The sequence below is a fragment of the Parasteatoda tepidariorum genome, chromosome 5 (assembly GCF_043381705.1).
Source record: "Parasteatoda tepidariorum isolate YZ-2023 chromosome 5, CAS_Ptep_4.0, whole genome shotgun sequence".
Classification (NCBI taxonomy): Eukaryota; Metazoa; Arthropoda; class Arachnida; order Araneae; family Theridiidae; genus Parasteatoda; species Parasteatoda tepidariorum.
In genome coordinates, this window is record NC_092208.1 from 80002561 (window position 1) to 80017795 (window position 15235).

The following is a 15235-nucleotide window of genomic DNA, read 5'->3' on the forward strand; positions in this document are numbered from 1 at the left end:
TTTTTCTTCTAATGGCAGGCACTGAATTTGAATCTTTTGCCTATACTATGCCAGAATTGTTGCTCATTTCGCGTTACCCAGTGGGCACCTGTGAACCAAAGTCACGGAGGCGAGCAACATTGCCCACGCCACACTGCCACAAACCCGTTTATAGGGTGGGCCACATTCACACATCATACACACACACAACAGAGGACAGCACAAAGAGAGAGAGAAACATCCATGCCCAGAGCGGGATTCGAACCCGCAGCCTATGGCTTCGCAGTCAGGCACGCTAACCGCTCGGCCACCAGGCCGGCTTCCTGGTAAACTGTTATCATATGAAATGAAGAATTTACAAATGAACGGCATAAATACAGTGTACTTGTGGACCGGCCTGTGTAGGGGTTAGGGAACGGCCCTTGCATCAGAAAGGTTCTGGGTTCGAATTCCGGGCAAGGCATGGATTTTCTTTCCTTCTCTGTACTATTTGTCCTTAATGAGGGAGCAACGTTGGTACACCTATTATTTTGCCTCTGAAAGAGTAGCCAACAAATCTGCGCTTCAGGTGCCTGTATGACCTAGGTCATTATCCAGATGGGCATTGGAAAAAAAATACAGTGTATTTTGGTTTTATTAGCCAGCATTAGGTAGTTTTTTTTTTTTTTACCAGAAATGTTATAACCATACAGTAAGGTAATTTTACTAGAATCATCAACTTTCCTCGTGAAACTGTATTAAAAAATTCACTCTTTATCTTTCATCTATTCCAATGGCGTAAAAACTCACGGTAGATAATGTTTTTTTTATGGGGTATTGTAAAAGAAATCTTCGGTTAGATGGGATTTATTTGTTTCCTCCTTGCCTTCTCATCAATATTTAAAATCAAAATATTCCCCATGCAGATAATCAAACCTCATGGAGCGCAAAGTCTTAAAGTAAACAAATCAACCGGGTGAGAAAAATTAAAATACATAAAAAAGTTCCTTACTAAACTGAAATCAATAGCCATAAATTACGGAGTTAATTCACCCCCAAAGGGTCTTTTCAAGCTCCCTCGCTTACAGTAGAATAATTATTATTTTGGTCGCTTTATTTTTTTATGGAAGCTTATAAAAATATTTCATTTTCTTTCCACAATGAGATGAGGTTTTATGGCGATTGTTAATTTCACTTCTCCTTCCCAGTTTCATTTTCCTGTTTCAAAAAAAAAAATTTGATCTTAATTAAAGTCTTAAAGGCGCCGTTTCATTTTTTGACGATAAAATAAGCAGCTTTTCTCTTCTTTAAACGCTCTCGATCTCAAATGCAAAACATAAATATGTTTCATTATTCTCTTAGTGCTCCAGATGCTCTGTTTTCGTATGCTTATGCTTTTTTATATTTTATTTTTTGAGTACATAAAGCTTTTATAATTGGAGAGCATTCATTCATCAGTAAAATGCAATACCTTTGATTTTATGTAAATCTGTTTATTTTTGCGATTTAACGAAGAATAATTCCAACACCTACAAATGTCATATTTGCGGATTTTATAATTCACTTAAAACATCAAGCGGTTATAATAACTTTTTTTTCATAACTCTTAGTGTCATTTAAGCTTACTTCAATTTTTAGAAACTTATGCGTGAGTTTGAAAGTTTTTTTTAAAAAAAAATTAAAAACTGGCGCAAGAGAAATCAAATCAAAAAAGAAGACACGACTTCTTAATAAAATTTCTAGTAATCTATTCGACATCGATATTGTTGTTTATTGAAATAATAAAACTGAATTAAAAACAGTAAACAACTGCAGTGAACTGATATAACATAATATAAGCTGAACTAATAACAGTAAACAGTATAATTAGGAGTAATAATAGAACTATTCTTAATTAAAATATTTGAGTTAATTAATTTGTTTTAGAACTTTTAGGTTTACTCCAAAAAGAGTTCATATTTTTTTATGGCAGAAGGTGAGAATCATGCAAGCAATCATTGTTAAATGCTGTTGTTGTTGTTTCTAATGTCACTTGCCACACGGGCAAGCCTGCTTGGTGAAACCGAGCAAATTTAAGACTGAGTGTGCGTTTCTTATTTTACAGTGGCGCCATCTATGGCCAAGAATTCAACTTCTGCCGCCCGTTTATAGGACGGACCCATTCATACATCCAGTCATTTCATCCACAGATCGTAATTTTGACCTGAATCAGAGAACGATCGATCTCTAATCCAGTACCCCCATAGGTATTGATTTGTTATGATAGCTGTTTATGGCGAGCACTCTCGAAGACAAATGGTTAGAGACGAGCCGCAGTGGCTCGGTTTATAGAGCCTCCGAGGTGACCCGAATTCGAATCCAAGCATTGGCTAGTCTTCACGAATTCTTCTCCCGACTCGCGCCGACCACAGTGCTGACATAAAATATACACAGTGATAGACGTATCATAAGTTAGAATACTTTTACCGTCGGGCTAACCATGGGAAGGTTTCCTCCACGTAATGCAAATGCGGGTTCGTTCCATCAAATAGTTCTCCTAAAAGGCTAGTTTGTTCCAATGCTTGATCCAGGAATTCATTTTCTTGTCTTCTGGATCGGGTTTAAAACTACAAGTCTACGCGGTTGTACCTTGATAATCGTGAACTCAGAATCGGATGGGATGTTCTACACCGATTATTTTTAAAAAAATGGTTCGAGACAAATGTTATATAAATATTCGTAAACGTTTTAAAACAATATCAGATCTGCCAAGACCAGAGCAACAAAACACTATGAACTAAATCCAATGCTGCTGTTAAGTGTTAATTTAAGAGTTACGACTCGTGACAACTGTACAACACTTTTGTCCGAACAACGGACATGTGTGATCACTTTCTGCCTTTAAAAATCGAACTACTCCGCACGTTGTTCTGTTATGGTCATATCACTTTACGTTAACTTTAAATACAATCATGTGAAGTGATTAATAAATTACATGAAAGTCTGGGATGCATCTTTAACTTCCTTTATAATTATGAGGATGCTTTGGATCAACATTTTGATTTTATGCCCTTTAAAAAAGCAATATAATCAATATTGAAAGAGTGAGGTAAGCCAATTTACTTTTTATTTATTTATTTTTTTTAAAAAAGGAGAAGAAGAAGAAAAGAGAGAAAGATCTACAAGAATGTAAATCCATATTTTGAGTCCATTTTTTATATAAATGTGAACGGAAAACTAATCTGCATTTAAAAAAATTATCATTTCAAACAAAATTGCTTTTAACTTTTGCTAAATATTAAGAAAATTAGAATTTTTCACTAACTAAAGCATCATAATTTTTTTTTNTTTTTTTTTTTTTTTTTTTTTTTTTTTTTTTTTTTTTTTTTTGAAAATCGCAAGTTGTTGTTGTTTTGTTTTTTTACTATTTTGCATGGTTCTTTATATTTACAAATAAAAAAATTTTATTTCAGAATAATAAAAACAGAAAAAAGTCAAAAGTCAATAAGTTTCAACTAAAGTTTAGTTCTTTGTTGGATACCTGGCCGATGTCCCTTTTTCACGAAAATGCTGTACTATTACTGTATCTCGGACACTGTCACAAATGGCCACTTTTCATTTTGCTTGTCCGTATACATAACTTAAAATTGAGACGTTTTGACTTGTTAATTGAATTTGGTTAATTTCTCTGAATTTGAATAATTTTGAATTTTCTCTAAAAAATTAGGATATTTTTAGCTATGCCAACGTATTATTTCACTGATTTCAATAGGAATCTAAATAATGTATAACACCTCTTTTTCTAAATAAATAATCTCAAGAAACTGAAGCGGTTAGGTATTACTTGATGAAAAACTTCATTCACTTCGAAAATATATAAATATGAAATAACAGTCGATATATTTCAATTGCTCAAAAATTGGTTGCTTCATATTGTTGGAACCTTGGGCATAAATTCAATTTTAACGATGCTAAAATTACTACCACCTCTGTCACATCAGCCCATCTTGATGACTTGGAATCTTGTTTTATTCATATGAATGCTGATTCTCTTGTTAATGACATTAGTTCCTCACAACCTCTCCATAGCACGTGGAAATGCGTTTTACCCTGATTTATCCCTCTTTTGCCACTGGGGTTTTTCTAATTTTGATTTTCATCTTTTTTCCTCTCTCTCAGTCACTGTGGTTTTAATAGTTTTGCTTCTCACCTTTAATTTTACATTTTTGGTAGGCAACTTCACGTTTTCTTCTTTTTTTTTTTCAAATAGCTTTTGTTTCTTCCCATTCACGTCTGGCGAGTCATGAAAATGGGCTCCTGTTTTTGAGCGCTAGAAACCTGCCGACTGTTATTTCCTATTTATATATTTTTTTTAAGCAAATGAATTTTTGAATCAAGTAATACCTCTGTTTCCTGATAATAGAAATATAATAAAGCAAATTTTCTTTTATTTTTAAGCAACTGTTTTTTTTTATACTGCTTGAAATTTATTTAACAGTCATTCATCATTACACTTTTATTTAAACACTTAGTAAAGATAAATTTTATAAGTAAAAATTTTGTCTCAATTTTGCACGCCAAAAATAAATATTACCTTAAAAACTTGGCACATTTTTTAGAACAAAATGTCATTAATGTTTAAGAAGGCCAAAACCGAAAATTCACGTTCGCTTATAAATTAATTTAAGCAAAATCTTATTTAAGATTGCGGTACTCTCAGTGGTTAAACCCTTGAGATTCAACTTCTAAATAATTAAAAGTGCCTATTGGTCTTTTCCCTTCTTAATTAAATTGCTCGGCCGAAACAGGCAGAGACGATCTCACTTTTTTCTTTTTTCTCATAATGAAGTTAATTACGATCGAGGAATGAAGTAAAAAGATTCATTTTAACTTGCTTCATTGATTAAAAGCTTTTAGGGATTCAATCAGAAACAATCTTTTCACATCATGAAATTTTTCTTTTTCATGTGTCTCCACTCTGAGGGAAGAATACGTTGTTTCTCGTAATTAGAACTAGTTGTTGATAGGGAAAGTAATCAATTTTTGTTCGTAATTTTTAAAAGTTATCTGATATAAAAGAAGGTTAGCTATTGGATTTTTTATTCATTTATTTACTTTTTTTTTTAAATTTGCAAGATTCTTAAAAACGAATTAGAAAAAGTTATACTTGCAAAGAGATAAAGAGCATGGTCAAGAACTATCAGAATACGGTAAAATTTATTCTGGCTCTATGGGAACATCAAAAAGCTCGGTGATTTTTACCAAAACACTTTGGTAATGATTTCTTTATAAAATCATCACCCTAACAAAAACAACAAGCAATTGAATATGGTAAAATTAACTACAAAATATGGTTTTATAACGTGTCATAAAATTTGGTATATTCAGCATTAAAGCATGGCATAAAAACAGTTTATTCGGTTAAATTTATTTTTCAATTTTGTATTTTTTACTAAATGTATGGTAATAGGAACTATAAATTTGAAAACTAGAATTTTCTACAACTCTTTACCATAGGAATGGAAAAAATACTAAAGGAATGGTTGAAATACCGCATATTTTGGTTTTATTAACTAATATTAAGTTGTTGATTTCTTTACCTAAAAATGCCTTACAATACGGTAATTTTACCAGCTTTCTTTTCTGCGTGAGAGTAGGTAAAATATAAGATATTTTAAGTGTCGGAAGAATGTTTTCAAGAATAATTTGCGTTTTTAAACAGTTTGAAAAAAAGAGTTTTACATACGTTGCACTTTGAAAATCAAGTAACAGCAATACGAACCAAAACTGCAGTAATGAGCAAATGTATGTTTTCTTTTCTATTCTTATTATATTTCCAATAGCATTCATACAATACATTGTATTTATAATTTTCAAACTTTTTAAAGTACGTAAATGAGATTTAAAAAATTCTAAATTAAGTAAAGAACAAGATAAAATAGGAATTTCCTTTTTGACGTAAAAAAAATTATTAATAATGTAACTGAAACCTTAAAATCACTCACTTTTTTTCCGAATTTTTTTCTATGGAAATGATGAAACTAAAACTTTCTATATTTTTTAATCATAATACTGCTTATGCACCATATAGCTAAACAAATCTTGTAATTATTAATTACGTTGATGTAAAATGGCTCAAAATTTGATCTTCTTTTGGTCTTAGTTTCAAATTAATAATTTATCGAAGCTTAGACAATTTTGAATGTCAAAATACATGTAAAGAAAATTTAAAGAATTACTTATTTTGAAATAATCTGAAAACACGAAATCTATACTTTCTATGTTCGAAATGTGATAAAAATCGAATAAAATTTGTAGCTTCTAAAATATCAGGACACAGATTAAAAAAAATTCCATGTTGCATTAAACAGGAAGATTAGCTCGCATGAAATTTGCTGAAATAGCAGGACAAACGTTTCACATCGAATACCTTTCTTTATCCCTTTTTTTTCATGTCCAATTGTAAAATCGAATCTAAAATCTCTGAGTTTAAAATCTATTAGCCTTGAGCACTTTGCTTTTTAATTTTTATTTCAGAAACTTACCTTACTTTAGTCTTAATTAGCAAATAAACGTAAGGTCAATTTTATTTTCAGTTTGGCGCCCATATTTCCGCAATGCATTTATTTAATCGTAAACTATGTGTATAAAAATGGCAAAATTCGGCTCAAATGCCGTATTTATTTTTCCATATGAATATTTCGTAAAAGCCTGAAAGTACCACGATGAATAATGAACGCTCTTTAGAAGAACAGGGCCCTTTTGGACTCGCGCTTTTTCGAAAGTTCATAAAGTAAATTTAATCCACTATTCTCCAGTTACGGTTATGGAGAAAACGAAATACCTCACTCAAAATGCGTGTTTGGAATTCCTTATAAGTTCATGCAAATGAGCGGCGTGCGCCAAATTCGGAAAATATACATCTTTGCTCTTGAGTCAATCGATGGTTGGCTCCGGGCGGTCTCAAAACATCAGAAAAGATAGTCAGACCATCATTTATGTTGCTCAAATAAAAATCTTAATGCTTCCCAGCAATATTCCTCAGAAAGAAGTGTAATTTGTCCCTTCAACCCTTGAGCGGAATTGTTTACTTATCTTTTATGTTCTTTGAAATAAATTGAAGCGTTTCGTGGAATTTTGACGCTTTCAATAGGGAAAACCCTTTTCTTAAAAATTTTCATTTCCCTGTTACTGCAGCGATAAAACTTCGAACTTTTCTCTATTTAATATAGACTTTTTTTATTGCTTGACCTGGCTGAAAATTGTTCTAACTTATTTGTTTAGATAATTGCTGTGTAAAAATCTGCGCGAAGATATAATTAAGACAAGTTACGTTTCGTAATTAAAGCAGAATATTACTGCTCTTATGCAAATGTAATTTGCACTTTCATTTGTTTTGCTATCATGATTATGTGAGCTCCAGACCTTATGTAAACTGTAGTTGCAAATACTTGAGGAGACGAGATAATTTGAAATATTCATATTTTAATGAAAAGTTTCTCATTTTCCCATAAGCCGAAGAAAGCGTCAATTTTTTATTGACATCAAAGTATAATAGTACATAGAAAAGATAATTTTAAGAAATTGGCATTGTGTTCCAGAAATTTTCTGTGAAAAATTTGACAATATTCATATCATTGAGAAATATAAGTTCNATGGATAATATTTAGTTTTGTATCTCGAGCTCTACAAATACTATACATAAAATAAAAGCCTTTTTATTAAATATGATCCAGTTCAAGTATTCTTTTCATCAACCTTCTGTTTTCATCGCAATCTTCAATTTGCCAATAATCTCCAACTACTCCCAACAACCTGAGATTTCCATATCTCAACATAAATTGACCCTTTGGAAGAATTTTTCTTCATAGACTCATAGTGCTTAAAATTTCGAACCTTTACAACTTACTGTTGCTAAAACAAAACTTCGAACAAATCTCACGATGGAACGTACATGGTGATAAAAACTTTATGTCTTTATTAATCATCCGTTCGAATGTTTGGTTTGTCAATCAAAGTTTAGTTAATTATTCGAATAACATTCCAGCAGCCCTTGAGAAAAAAGTTATAATTCTGCTGAACACCATGAATCACGATGTAATTTTCGTTTAGTATACAAAGAATATTTGCCAGGATGTTTACATTTTTAGTCATGTGTAAAATGTAAATGTCTATGCATAATGTCTAAAAAATCTAGGAATTATCCTATATATTTGGTTTATTTTATGGTAAGAACAAAAAAAGCATAAAAAATTTTATCTTCAAATATTGAAGAATGATAAAAAAAATGTTAGAAAATCTCTGTTTACATAAATTCATATTTTCAATAAAGAAACAGCGAGAATTCTATCCCGATATCAGTATACTTTATGATTGTATAGAAAGATGACATTTTTTTTCCCTTCTTTTTAGAATTCATGGTTTATTCATGAAAGAGCAAAGATTGACGTTATATTTTAACGAAAATAAATCACTTCTCTTCCCTAGAGAGTCAAGAAAAGAGTTATATAACTGAGCAATGCTTACAGACGACTTTCCGGTTTTCAGGTTTCAACACTTTTGACATCTTTCAACCCCTGCTTAAAAAGTCAAAACGAAACTGAATCTAGTAATTCCCAAAACTTCTTTTTTTTATGTTCATATAAAAAAAAGTGGGAAATATTTTAAATAGCAGAGACATGCAATGCAGCATGAAATCACATTCAACCTGTTGTGTTGTTGTTGTTTCTAATAGCACTTGCAAATAGTATCAGCAAGACAACTTGGTGAAGCAAAACGAATTTAAGGCAGAGGGTGTGTTTTTTTATTTTTCAGTGGTGCCATCTACAGCTAAGAATACGACTTCAGCCATACACTCCTCACAGCTCGTTTATAGGGCTGACCCATTCACATATCCATTCATTCATCCACAGATCGTAATTTTGACCTGAAACAGAAAACGATCAAACTCCAATTCAGTACACCCAGATGTATAATTTGTTATGGTAACGTGGAAAACTTTGTGACCCGACGGATATAACTTGCACCAGTCACCAGTTACTACACAGGGAGTCTTTGTTTGGCGGAGATCGAACTCACGACCTCTTAGACATGCACCCAACACCCAACTCGACTATCCCAGCCAGCCACACATTCATCGTTTTGGCATTATATGCTGAAAATCATTTTTAATAATTATTTTTTTCAAGAGCATGTAAGGCTTATTTAAATTGTGGCAACTTGTCTAAAAAAAATTGAGTTAACCTCATTTTAAAGTTCATACAACACTAAGAAAAAGAATAAAGTCAAAACTACCAGAATACTGTAAAAACTACCGTGTTTCTGGTTCTATGGGAGCACAAATAAACTCATTAATTCAAACATATAGGCCGGGATAGCCTGGTCGTTAGGGCGCTTGCCCCATGACCGAGAGTTCGTGGGTTCGAACCCCGCCGGCCGAAGACTCCCCTGTGTAGTAAAGTGACTGATGCACGTCAAATCTGTCGAGTCGCAAAAGTTCTTCATGCTCCCAAAACAAATCAATACCTCTGGGGGTACTGGATCGATCGTTCTCTGATTCAGGTCAAAATTAAGATCTGTGGGTAAATGAATGGATGTATGAATGGGTCCGCCCTATAAACGGGTGCGACGTATGGTGTGGCAGAAGTCGAATTCTTGGCCATAGATGGCGCCACTGGAAAACAAGAACAATCGCACCCCCTCTGCCTAAACAGGCATACATCAACAACAACAACAATAATTCAAACATATGTTTCGCATCTAATAAAAGAGGAATGATAATAACTCAGTAAAACATTAAGTTGATATTCTGTGTTAATTTACTTGTAAGCTTTGCGTTAAACTTTTAGTGCAAAACGCATCAAAATCTCTTATGACGAAACTCAAAACCTAAACTCAAAGATGCTCCACTTATCTTAATTGCATAACATCATCTTTACCATTATAATTTTTATATCTTGTTTAAATTTATAAATCGTGTTTAAATTTAGATATTGAATTACATCTATCAGTTCGGTGTATGAATCAAGAGAAAATAATTATTCTAATTTATGAAGAATTAATATTTTGGTTGTTTAGATGAAAAGAATATCTTAGTTGTTTAAAATGATAGTTTTTTTTTTTTTAATGTTCTGCCAAATATTTCAGATTTTTAGTATGAGAAAAAAGCTTAAACTATTTTGATTGTGCGTTTTGAACATATGCTGTATTAGAGCAATATTTTATAATTGCGTTATCTGAAAATCGTAAAATTATGGTTTAATACTTAATTTAGTACATTCCATAATTTATAAACGAATACTGTAGTAAATTTGTTTGAATGAATAATTAAGTAAAAGCTAAAATACTATTAATCAGAATAAATTTATTACGGAATGAAATTTAAAGAAGTATTTAGTCTCCGTTATGATATCTTACAAAATGTTTGACATTGATGCTTTTCATACAGAATCAAAGTATGAAAACTTAAGTAAAAGAATAAATTCATAATACAATTCTTAACATAAAAACGAATATCACGTTATAAATTTGCTTTGATGAATAAATTTAGATTAAAACTTGAAACAATTTTTATTTTTGTGCAAATTGGCATAAATAAGTTAAAATAATAATTTCATTTATAAAAAACTTTTATTAATATTTACTACCTAATTTTTAGCTTTTAAATTAAGGATAAACCAACACCAAATTTCAATACGCTTATTTTTCAACTCGTTTCTTTAAACAATATACGTGTCTCGAATCAATTTGAACATGCGCAAGCTGAAAATCTCTCACAAAAGGCAATGTGAAATTTAGAAACTCGTGATTTAACAATATTCTTTTTTATCTTTTAGAACTTATGGAAGAGAGTCGCTGCAAAAATCCAATATGTCTAGAATTACTTTAAGTTTCTTTTTCTCTTTATTTATTATTTGCTTGAGAGAAAAATCAATTTAGAAGAAAGACATTAAATTTCAAGAAACCAACAGATGATGTAGAAATAAATTCTTACTAGACTATAACGATTTATCACAATTTTGGCAAGACGTCAAGTTCCAATACATGCGACAGAATCTCTTTTCCGTTTCTAAGTACGTACTATGTTTCGCAAATTTTTATTCTATAATCAATTACAACCTTACTGACACTTAAAAATTATACAAAAAAAATACTTTTTCAAAAGTAGATGGAAGTATAATAGAGTTGCATATTTTAATAAAAAAAGTAACTGTTGTCTTAATAAAGAACGTTGCATTATCTTTCTAAACTTTCTTTAAACGATTTTATCATGCAGCATAAATTATTCTGATTTCAAATTATCATGAATTTCAAAATAATCTTTAAAGAAACAAATTCAGTAATCTGTAAAAATAGGATTTGGTGAAATTAAACACTGAGAAAAATATTTTTATGTCAAATCTACCAAAATATAGTTAAATTTACTATTTTTATGGCTCTACAAAAACACCAAAAAAGTTCGGAAATTTTTGCCGAAGCTCTTTGGTAATGATTTTGGTTTTAATTAACAGTAAAATATGGTTCAATAATATGTGATATAATTTTGTAAATGCTGTAAAAGTTGGTAATTTTATCTTGATTTCTCGCAGCATGGTATAAAAACCATTTATTCAGTTAAATTTACTTTCATGTTTCTTTATTTTTTTCTAAATGTTTGGTATTAGGAACTATAATTTTGAAAACCAGAATTTTCGGTAAACCGTTATCACATGAAAAGAAAAATTACGAAATGAATGGTTTATAAATGCCATACATTTTAGTTTTATTACCAGAATTGCGATTTTTTTCAAAGAAATGTCATTACCATAGAGTGCCGTAATTTTACCAGAATTTTTTTCTCAGAGTACTTAAATTTTCATTTGAATTTGTAAAAGTACGAAACATTGACACTCAAATTAAGAGTTAAATATCAAAGTTCATAAATTGAAGGTAAATTTATAAAACAAGATCAATATCCTTCTTTAAAATATTTCCCTTAATCTAGGTTGATATCTAAACTCGTCTCTCGGGTAAAAAATTGATTTTGACTAGGGCATAGATTTAGAAAATATATGATATAACGAATTTATGCGTCTGACTTGTATTGACGAATTTATGCATCTGACTTTATCAGGGACTTACGGCAATAAATTGGTGTTGGTACTTGGACAACAACTTGGTACAACAAATTTGATGCTTTATGTAGAACAAATCTGAATAATATGGTGTTTGGAGTTCAATCTCAAACTGAAACAAGTTTAATTCTTTAATTATTCTGGGAGAAAATGACATTTTTCTATTTGTCAACGCTGGATTTAACAATGATAATTTCGCTTGCTCGATTTCATCTTGTTAACATTTAAATTGTCCATTAATTATTTGATCTACTTTTAGGTTGCATTTATGAATAAATACATAACTGTTATGCTAAAAAAGTAATGAATGTGGATGTTCTTCTTAATCTAAAAGCTTCATTAGTTTTAAAACCCCTAGTTACATCGAACAAACCAGATGCATTTTAAAGTTAATTAATTAACTTATTTATTTTTACTTATTTATTTTGTTTTATTTATTTCAAATTATTTATTTTACTTGTTTATTCTATTAGTTCATCTTGATGCCCTTGAATAGAATTTTATTTAAAACCCTCAGTTACATCGAGCAAATCAGATGCATTTTAAGGTTAATTAATTAACTTATTTATTTTTACTCATTTATTTTGTTTTATTTATTTCAACTTACTTATTTTACTTGTTTATTCTATTAGTTCATCTTGATGCCCTTGAATAGAATTTTATTCATATGAATTCCTATTCCCTTGTTAACGACATAAATTCCTCACTCTTTCTGGATAGCACGTGGAAATACTTTCTGCCTTGATTTGCCTCTCTCTGCCACAGTGGTTTTCGTAGTTTTATTTTTCACCTGTATTTATTTTCCATTTCTTGGTTGGCAACTTGGTGTTTTCTTATTCAAATCTCTTTTGTTTACCTCATTCACATCTGGAAAGTTTTGAAAATGGGCGCCTATTTTTGAGTGCTCGTGACATGTCGACTCTCACTATCTTCATAGTTTTTGAATCAAAAGAAGCGTTTATATTATCAAGTAAGTCTTTCTTTTTCAGTTTCTTGCTATTATTATTTTAAGAATGCTGAAACTAACCGTTGTTTACAAATTTGGATGATAAATAATGCAAATTAACCACTTTACATGGTCATTATTACCAATTTTGAATGAAGTATGATAATTATTCATATTAAATGGAAGTATGATAATTATTTGTAAAAATGTCGGAAACTATTGATAACAATTACAGTAATTGAAAAAATAGTAATAATATTCAATGTTTTTTAACAATAATTACTAGTTAAAAATACTATTAATATTTTTAATCATATATAATAGCTATTTAATTGAGCAGCATTACATTGACCAAGCATCATTGCTAATAGTTATAACAATTCAATTCTCAATTATTATATATATTCTCAATAATAATTCACTTAAGTTATTTTTAAATTTTTTTTATTTACTTTCAATTTCCGATTAATAATAGTGACCGCAACATAAATATTATAATAACTAAAATAAAACATAAATTTATTAAATTTATATCTAAAAAAGTTAATTTTACATGGAACAAGCAAACAGTTCTAGCGCCATTTTATTTTGCTTGAAGCCAAATACTATTGTAACATTAATTCATGTTTCTTGGGGTAAAGTTTAGACACAAAATTATGCTTAATCATTTATCAAAACTGTCTTATTCAGATCCCGAAAGTTTTAAGCTTTTTATGACACGTTTTCCAATTTAATTATTCAGCCACAAATGCGATCTTTCTTAAATAAATGAAGAACAAAAGCAAAATTCAAATGGAATCTAATTAAAAATGTTGCCACATAAAGTGAAAAAAACAGCAGCTGCACAAAAGCTGTTTTCACTAAAAAAGACGATTGTCGAAAAGAAATTGCAGTTTCTTTTAGGATTTTTCTTTTCCTTCTGGGTTAATTAAATAAAAATTCTTCAGGAGTTACAGTATACAAAACTTTGCGGGTACTTTAAACCGCGTAGTTTAATTACATTTCCAACTTTTATGATGTAATTGTGTGATATCAATAGAGGAATTCCAACACAGTGCTTTTTTAAGCAGAAACAATAATTTAATCATTGTTGCATTTTCTTAATACAGACTAATAAACTCGGGAAAACAATGTATTGAATATCTAACATAATTAGATAGTTAAATGAATTACAAGCAGGTGAAAATTTTTTAATCCTTACCTTTTTTTTCATAATGTTTAATGCAATTCTAAACTTAACTTTAAAAATCGATACAGACATGTGCTTTCAATTTTTTTTTTTTTTACAATAGTCTTTTTGTTTGCAAGTCTTATAACTATTTACCTATTTGGGTATTTACGCCAGTCAAGGAGGTCAGAGAGCTCATTCTCTAAATATCCAATAATTTAAAAACTGTACCTTATTGTTAACAGTTAGTACTTTTACTTTAAATTAATACAAATTATGCTTGTTATTTGCCATATTGAATCTACTCACAGTCATAAATTAGGAACCAGGAGATACATTTTTAAATAAATACTATAAGTAACAGTTGTTGTTTTTGTGGTGTTACTTATGCCACTTACTAATACCAGCAAGCGAATTTTTAAGGCAGAAGATGCGTTTCTTTTTTTTCAGTGGCGCCATCTATGGCCAAGAATACGACCTTCAGCCACACACGCACGTGTCATGGCAAGTTTTACAAGGTGGATCTGGACCCAATAATGCATCCATTAATTCATCCACATATCGTAATTTTGACCTGAACCAGAGAACGATCAATCTCCAATTCAGTACCCCCAGAGGTATTGATTTGTTACGGAAACTTGAAGGACTTTCTTACCTCGACGTGCACCAGTCACCATTTACCACACGGAGATTCTTCAGCAGCCAAGATTCGAACTCCTGTTCTCATGAACAGGAGCCCAGTGACCTACCAACTAGGCTATCCTGACTCCCATGATTAACTATTTTTTTATTCAAAAACATAACAAAAAACTAACTATAAATTTAAAATTTATGAAAAGCTGGAGCTCACTTTTTCGTGCTTATAACACATTTATAGCTCCTAACATTCATACTTTTTGAGGAACGTTTTTTATAGTGCATTAACAACTGCAGCAGATGTAATTATCAAAACAATCAAATGCCTTAATAACTATAAACAGAATTTTTTTCTTAATTACACCTACATCTATGACCACATCAAATTATTATCAGATTCTTCACACATAAAATTAAATAAATTAAATATAATGG

The 15235-nt window shown here is 30.5% G+C and overlaps 1 protein-coding gene across 1 annotated transcript in view; it reads left to right on the top strand.

Annotated features, from left to right (window-relative positions):
* The window catches only part of LOC122269421 (piggyBac transposable element-derived protein 4-like), a 58856-nt gene extending 43926 nt beyond the window's left edge, over positions 1-14930 (top strand). The window contains exon 4 of the mRNA XM_043042456.2: positions 14615-14930. Coding sequence (XP_042898390.2) covers positions 14615-14930 — 316 coding nt within the window. The remainder of the gene's footprint in view (positions 1-14614) is intronic.
* The last annotated feature ends 305 nt before the right edge of the window (positions 14931-15235 follow it).